Raw genomic sequence first — 8199 nt, 5'->3', positions numbered from 1 at the left:
CTGCTTTCTGGCGGTGGATAACTGAAACTGTGGAGAGCAAAACTGGATAAGGAGGGACTACAGTATAATGAAATTCCCCAAAAAGTAAACTGTATCTCTTAATCTCTTATATCTCAAATCAATGGATTTCAAATCAGAAAGCAATTTACCGCAACATTGACAGGTTTCTGATCATTATATTATTATTATTAACATTATTATTATTTGGAGCCCAGCCATCTAGGTTCGAATCCTGCTTCCACTAGATGATAGCTGTGTAACCTAGCGTAAATTGCTTAACTTCTCTGTCCCTCAGTTTGCACATTAAATAACGATAGTAAAGCTACATTATCTCATAGGGTTTTGAGGATGTTTGTTAATATCCATACAGTATTTGGAATACAGTATACATAATAAAAATATTTGTTAAATTCAACAGAATTGATAATAAGAAATAGTAGTAAAAGTTTACTGAGAACTTCTTCAGTTAGCATTCCATTTTTGTCAGTAATGAAAAATATTTTTTTTAAAAGTTCTGAAAAATTTCCTTAGTTTACTTTCAAAGTCAGCAGGTGTCCATTAAACCCTACTGTGCCAGGTCTGGTGCCTTGGGGGACACAAAATAAGTTTATGTGGTCTCGCTCTCAGGAAGTAACAGACTTTCTGCACTAGGTTTGGAACAAATGCTCACAGAGCAAAGTTCAAGGGAACATGCAACAAAAAATATTACAGTGCCACATAAATCATCCGATAAATAAAGCTATTTGAAAATTCAAGTGCTCTAAGTATATTCAGTGCTCTATGTATATTAATAAAACTCAATTACCAATTGGGAACGCATTTATTTTAACATCTACACAGAAAGCTGCTAAATACAATACAATGCCTCGCATCAAGAGACATTATGCAGAAATAATATTTTCCTTATCTCCACCTAGAATGTCTGATAAAACCTTGAGTGATCCCACAAAATCGCGGCGAATGAAAACCGCACTGGAAACATCAAAGGGCTTGAGACTGATGCCTGAGAACCGGGAGAACAACGTGGTCACGGGCTCAGTGAATACCTGAATCTTCGAAGTAAAGAGAGGCTCCAACCCACAATCGAGATTTGGGACGAGGCTGCTTCCGTGGCACAGGCTAACCAGTCTGCCCCCGCCAGAAGCAAGAACTAGCGGGTTCCCCTCGCATGTGATCTACACGCACGTGCGGTTCTCCCGGGCCAGTCTGGAGAAGGCAACCTTTGAATGAGGAGCCGCAGGGATACGGTGCACAAAGAAAGCAACCGAGCCCCTACGGGGCCTCCCGCGGCCCCGCTCCAGGACATGGGGGACTCCAGGCTAAGAGACGACGGGTTCCTCGAAGCTAACGGTTCTCACGCCGCCTCCCATATCTCAGAGATGAGCACACGAGCTCAATCCCGGGCGACAACACGCCAGCTCAGCGGGCCGCGGAGGTACCTGTCAGGGTTACCCCATTCAGACGCCCCCGACCCGGCCCCCTCACCGAGCCGCCCTCGTCCCGGACAATACGTCACTTCCGGCGCGCGCGCCCGCCCGCGGAGAAAGACCCGGGCCTGGGAGGGGGGGCGAGTAAGGGGGGCGGGGCGGGGGAAAGGGGAGTGTCTGCCGGCCGCCGCCGCCACCACCGCTGCGGCTGCTACAGCTGCTGCCTCCCGGGCTGAGGAGTTGGCTGAACCCCTGCCCTCCGAACCGGCCCGGTCTTCCCGCCCGGACTCAGGGTGCCAGCGCCGGGAGCACTCACCGCTTTGACCGGTGCAGAAGCGGGACTTGCCTCAGCCTGTGGAGTGGCGGGGACGGCCCCGGCCCCCCTTCCCCTCCCTGACCCCTTCTTTTCACCGCCCCAGTCATGGGGAACGCGGCGACCGCCAAGAAAGGCAGCGAGGTGGAGAGCGGTGAGTCAAGGGCCGGGTCTGGGTACCCTCCGGGCTGGCGGGCGCGGGGCATCGACCACCCCTGCGGGTCGGAGCCCCGAGGCCGCGGGCATGGTCCAGGCCTCGCAGCGGTCTCCGAGAGCTGCTCACGGGGGCCCTGGGGACCAGCTGCCTTCCTCCTCCACAGCCTCCGCCCCCCCGCCCCCCCCCCCCCCCCCCCCCGCTCCGGCGTGAGGGCCGAGCGCGAAGGGCCGGATGGAGAAATCGAGGGAGAAGAGTGTTCCCCGAGATTCTCTTTCTCTTTAGAGCGAGGGGACGCACTCGCTAGAACAATTCCCCAAATATGGTCCGGATAAAGAAGTCCTTTGTACCATCCCAACCCTCGCTTCCCCTACCCCCGACCTCCTCTTTGGGAGCCACAGGTAGTGCTGTGGGCAGAGTTGGCTCTTTTCCCTCCATCACTTGGGTCCAGCCCAATCTTACCACAGGGTAAGGGGCTGCTAGTCTGGCTCTCTGCAGGTAAGGTTAATTCCGAGTAAGCAGCTATGTTTTAGAGACCCTGCATTCTTCAGATTAGGAATGGAAGGTATAAGAAGAATAAACTGCAACTTTATCCATGAAAAAAAAGCAAGGCAGGTTTGCCTTTTCTTGATACATTTCAAGAATCTCCTAGAGTGTCTGTAAAACTTAAAGGTCACTGGGAGTTGAAGTGCTTCCAGAATAGGGTGAATTTCTTCTGACAGCTGAAAGTGCAGACACCCTACACTTTACACCAAATAGTAAAAAATCATGCAAATTGAATTTTTGTATAGTTCAATCGATCAATCAATCAGGATGGTTGTGAAGAAAAATTGATGTGCCTTTGTCAGGTTCATCTCAGATTTTATAATTCGGAATAAGACAACAAATGGTATTTGTTATGTCACCAGGAGTAAATGACATTTTAGCACTTGAGGAAATGCCAGATGATTTGTTTCAGTTTGTGTAATTAGTATCTTTTAATGTTTCTATGTTTGTAACATGTCTTAGGTTAATTTTGTAACTTAGCTTGAAGGAAATAGCTTTTTTTTTTTTTTCTGTATCAACAAAGCAGAATCAATTTGGAAAGATTTAGTCATTCATTTTGTTTAATGTGAGTAATGAGATCAGATTATATGGTTTATGTTTCACCAGTGAGGTTTTGGTGTTAATTTTCGGAGTTCCAGGAAAGTTTGATATACTATCATACAAATTATCAATGACCATACTTTAGTATGTGATAGGGAAATTATAAAAAGCCAATGTAGAGGTAGAACTTGGTTATCTTTTCTTTTTTAACTGCACAAATATAGTAACTATACAGAAAGTATTGGAATGTGGAAAGTGTAAAGAATTATTTGTGTCTGAGGAGTTATCATTTTTCCTCTTAAATTAAAGGTAAAACATGTGTTAATTGTGTTACAAAAGAGTGTGCTTGGTAATTGAATCATATCAGTGATTTTCATTAGCAAGTACTGGTCTGTACAGTGTTTCTGTTTTTAATAATGATAGGAGACTCTTCTCTGATCTATATATTTCCATTATTAAGTTATCAAACTAATTCTCCCCGAGACAGTACTGAGTTGAAGCTCAGAACTATGGGATAATCTTGGAATATTTACAGAAAACAGAATGGAAACTTTAAATGTTTACCTAAAAATATTTAAATTATCCCTATGAATAAATTCTTTCCTGAACTTTAACTATTAGTGACAGCCTATGTAATAAGTATGTTAGGCAGCTTTTTATGTAAGTTTATTTATGGAAACTGAAGGTCAGTGTAGTAGTTTGAATAAATGTTGTGAAGTGATAAAATAGCAAGCAATATCTCATAGGGACAGTTATTAGAAATGCCATGTGTCAATCACTTCGTAATGTCATCTGGAGCAATGTTATCAGGTGTGTGTTGCTACTGTTCCACAGTGAATAAGGAAAGTTTATTAATATCTCTTAAAACTCAGTGAAAGGACAGCTCTTGCCATTACAAACCTGTTTTGTGTATTTAAAAAAAATTATTCTTGAAAATATATGCCTTTCAAAATTTGAATGTGGTTATTTAAATTTCAGTTGATACATAACAGCATAAACTTTTAGAAATATAAATAATCTTAGAGATCAGCCTGTATAATCATTCCATTTCAAAGCTAAAGAGCCTGACCTTTGAAGAAGCTGACGTTGAGATCAGATTATTAGTGATACCAGAGTAAGGAATAGAATCTGGTGCTCCGACTCCATTTTGCCTCATGAAATAATCAATTAATACATATATTTTCAAAATGTCTGCAGTGTATTAGTTTCATTTGGAAACTCTAAGTAAAAGCTCAAGAAATCTGCTACCTAGTGTAAGAGAGAAAATGTACTTATAAAAGTTAACTGAAGAGCAAAATATGATAAATGCTAGTATTATGAAAAGTGAAGTTAGAACTGTGAAAACTACCAATAGGAAAATGTTTGATTTGAAATAATGATTTAAATGTATAAGGTTGATTGAGATTTGACGTTTGGTTAGGATCATGCCTCATAAGGTGACTCTGGAACTTCGTTATAAAAATATTCCAGAAGAATGAAGCTTTGACCATTTGGCGCCTCTGTTGATTCTGTTGAAATCTGTCTACTCTTTGAATGAAACATTTTCCAGGGTAGGACTTGGAGATGCCATTCTCATCTCCATACTTTCTGGAGGTAACATTAAGTTGGGTACCTATTTTCCTACCATAGTGAACTAGGAAATTGTATTGATATATCTTAAGACTTACTGAAAGAGCATCTCTTACCGTTACATACCAACTGTTCTGTGTATTTTTAAAAACTTACTCTCAAAAATATATATTTCAAAATTTGAGTGTAGTTACTTAAACTTCCACTAATCAACAGAAGCATAAATTTTAAATATATGTGTGTATAATTCTCTGAGAAGTTATAAACTCTTGTCATTCAAAATTGTTTTACTTATCCAGTCTCCCACTTCTTACTTTACCCACAGTCACCAACATAAAAAACACATGCCACCATTTTAACATTGGAAGGCTTTTTTGTGGTTTATTTCATTTTTTTTTTTTTTTTTTTTAATTAGACCCCACATGTTGCCTGTGGGGCTTTGTATTACACTTTCATGGCAAAGGTGTTGAGGCCAATGAGTGAAGTGCTGGTAGAGATTTGGATGCAGATTCTCCTGTGACTGTAAGAGGTAGAGCCACAATGTAACCTAGTGTTTACGTTATGATCTTTGAATGTTTTCCAAAGTATCTCTCTGTCTTAAGAACATGAAGGTGAATAGAAATTAATCAAAGAAAGTCGCCAGTAGACTAGGTTCAACCAAAACCCAAGTTTCATAACAACTTGCATTTTTGGAGGGCCTACTATGAACCAGGTTATCTGTGTAGTTTGCTTGTATAATTTCACTTAACCTTTCCAAACCTGTGAAGTAGTTTAATTATTTTTCCATTTTATAAATGAGGAAATGGAGGCTCAGAGAGCCTGAATGACTTGCTTGAATTCGTATAGCTAGGAAGTCAAGGAGCAACATTTGAATCTAGGCAGCTTAACCCAGACCCAAAATCCTAACAACTGTGCAAACAGCCTATGTATATCCAATAGGAAAACTGATTCTAAGACACACAGAATAGCTTAGACTTCACTTTGTTTCAGTTTATTATCAATTATAGGAAATTTTGGTTGTTTTTAATAGTGACTTCATTTGTATATATTAAGTATCTTAAATGAGAAAGTTATTTTTTCTTGTACTGTTCTCTAGATTCAGTTTCCTCATCTGTAAAATGAGGATGAAGGATTAAATTATCTTGAAAATTTTTTCAGATTTGATATGGTGTAATTTCAAATTAAGCCATATAAATTAATTTATATACTTAAACCCTTCATTGCTATTTGCATTTAATTATTTTTCTCATTTGTTAATGTATACTTTCCCTTTCTGATAAATAGCCAATCAAAACATTACTATTTAAACTTGTATTGCCATTTTTAAAAGTATTTAGGAATTTGCATTATGGTTTAGAGTAGTACTATCCAGTCAGACTTTCTGCTGTGGTGGAAATATTTCTGTATTGTCTAATGTAGTAGGCACTAACTGTATGTGGCTCTTGAGCAGTTGAAATGTGACCAGGGCAGCTGAGATACTGAATTTTTAACTTAAATGTGGCTATTAATGTTTGGTATATTGGACAGCACAGTTTAGAACATAGCTGTCTTTATATGTAATAAAAATGCCAACCCATCTTTTCATCATCTTGGTAATTTAGATTCTCACAAGTATGTGTCGATGAACAGAATGCTGGATTTATCTTTCCTCATACTAGGAATTAACTTTATTTCTAAACCATTTCCTCTGAATAAGCCTTTACAAATTTAGTGAACAGATTACTATAGTAATTTGTGTATAATCTGTAAAGTTAACTACGAAGTTAATTTCTCTATTGGGTTCTACTAGAATTATTTTTTTCTTAGTTTTTAATACTTAATCTCAGTGAAAAATATTTTTATTGAAAGTTTTTGTAGATTTGAATGTTGATTAGGAAAAATTTAATGATCTCATATCTTACTCATGTCTTTAAAGATTTTATTTATCAGATATTTTTGAAGGAAAATCAGTAGCAGATATTTGTTCCAATTTACTAGATTGACAGAAGTAGTTGGGAATAGTTTTTGAGTTAAAAATTTTGAAAAAGAAAAAGAAGGTCATAACAAACAGCAACACTATTTAAATAATAAATACATATTATCTCATCCAGTTACATGATTTTGTAATTCATTTTGTGTAGATCATCTAATGCATAAAATCATCTCATGTTCAGGAGCCATTTTTTCCATTCTTCTGGTCAGTGTCCTTCACTTAGGATATGGACAGGTTGTTGCTTTTCATTGTGGGCAGCAGGATACTTAAAGACATGAAAGCCAGCTTAGAAAAGTAAGCCATAGCTGAGTGGCAGAAGCAGCACATGAAAAGATCCTAGGTAAGCCAGGATAGTTATTAAAATCCTTCAGATAGTCAGGAGTTGACCATAAATCATTTTGATATTCCATTAAATTAATAAAATTAAACAATTAGTGTTATTTACAGTTGTATATCTAAATGATATTAATGTTACTACACATATGTGGCCCAGATTTTTTCAGAGGAATAAATTTTAAGTTTTTAATGAAGAAAAGTATGTTAAATACAAAAATGTGGAATTTATGGGAGTAAATATACCATGGTCAGTACGGAATTATTTTGAGTATTTTAATTCAAAAATATTCCTTCAGGAGTATCCTATATGGTTATTTTCTTTGTTGGCTCATTCATTCATTCCACACAATTGAGTTCCTAATATGTGATGGACTCTATGCAAATCTATGGGAGTAAAGATTGAATATGACACGGTACCAGAGTGCCTGCATTCTAGAAAGGGGAGATATACTTGTCAACAAATTAATGGGGGGGGGGGACTGTTACAAATACTTTCATAAAAGCTCAGTGGGGAAACCAATAGAAAGTATGGTCATTTCCACTGGCATGGGGAGGGTGAGATTCAAAATGGACTTCAAAGAAGAGATGAGCTCTGAGTTGAGTATTGAAAATGGTAAAGGTTCAACAGCGGGATTACAGGGGGAAGTGTGTTCTGAGTAGGAGGAACACGGTGAGCAAAGATGCAGAGTGAAACAAAATGGGGTGTACAATAAAAGGAAGGTAAGTTGTCCATTATGACTAACTGATAGAGGATAGAGGATAGAATTGTGGTAGGGAAGAGGGGAAATTGTGTAATGAAAGATAAGACTGAAGAAATGGACAGAGGCCATGTAATGGAAAGATTCTGAATTTTATCCCATAGATATTAGGGAGCTATTGTAGACTTTGTAATAAGGGAGAGAAATGATCAAATTTGAGTTTTAGAGAGCTCACTTTGGTGGTAATATGAAGATGAGTCACTGTGGAACAAGTGGCATAGAGGCAGAAAGATCAATTAGAAGTCTCATGCAAGTAAGGGACTTTGAGGGTCTGAATCAAGGTGGTAGAGGTAGGGATGCAGGAAAAAATCTGAAATTTGATAGCTTTGGAAAACAAAAATGAGCAAACTGTACTTGGAGAATGAGGAAAAAGAGGATTTGGGAATAACACCAAGTTTCTAGCTTCTGTGCCTTAGTGGATGTATTGTGGTGCCAGTAATAGAGTCAGGAAATGAATACAAGGCGAGGAGCAGAATTGGGGGGCATATTGAACTCAAAGTGCCTATGGCAATTCTGTGAAAAATGATATATGATTGGTTGTTTTATATGTGTATTATAGTCTTTAATTCTCCCAGCCATGGGGA

At 38.8% G+C, this 8199-nt stretch overlaps 1 protein-coding gene across 1 annotated transcript in view; it reads left to right on the top strand.

Moving 5' to 3' along the window:
* Positions 1-1563: 1563 nt before the first annotated feature.
* The window catches only part of PRKACB (protein kinase cAMP-activated catalytic subunit beta), a 123571-nt gene continuing 116935 nt past the window's right edge, over positions 1564-8199 (top strand). The window contains exon 1 of the mRNA XM_026497717.4: positions 1564-1894. Within this exon, the coding sequence (XP_026353502.1) occupies positions 1849-1894 (46 nt within the window). The 5' untranslated portion in view covers positions 1564-1848. The remainder of the gene's footprint in view (positions 1895-8199) is intronic.

This window comes from Ursus arctos, unplaced genomic scaffold, assembly GCF_023065955.2.
Source record: "Ursus arctos isolate Adak ecotype North America unplaced genomic scaffold, UrsArc2.0 scaffold_12, whole genome shotgun sequence".
Taxonomy (NCBI): Eukaryota; Metazoa; Chordata; class Mammalia; order Carnivora; family Ursidae; genus Ursus; species Ursus arctos.
This window is presented reverse-complemented; position numbering and strand designations above follow the sequence as displayed.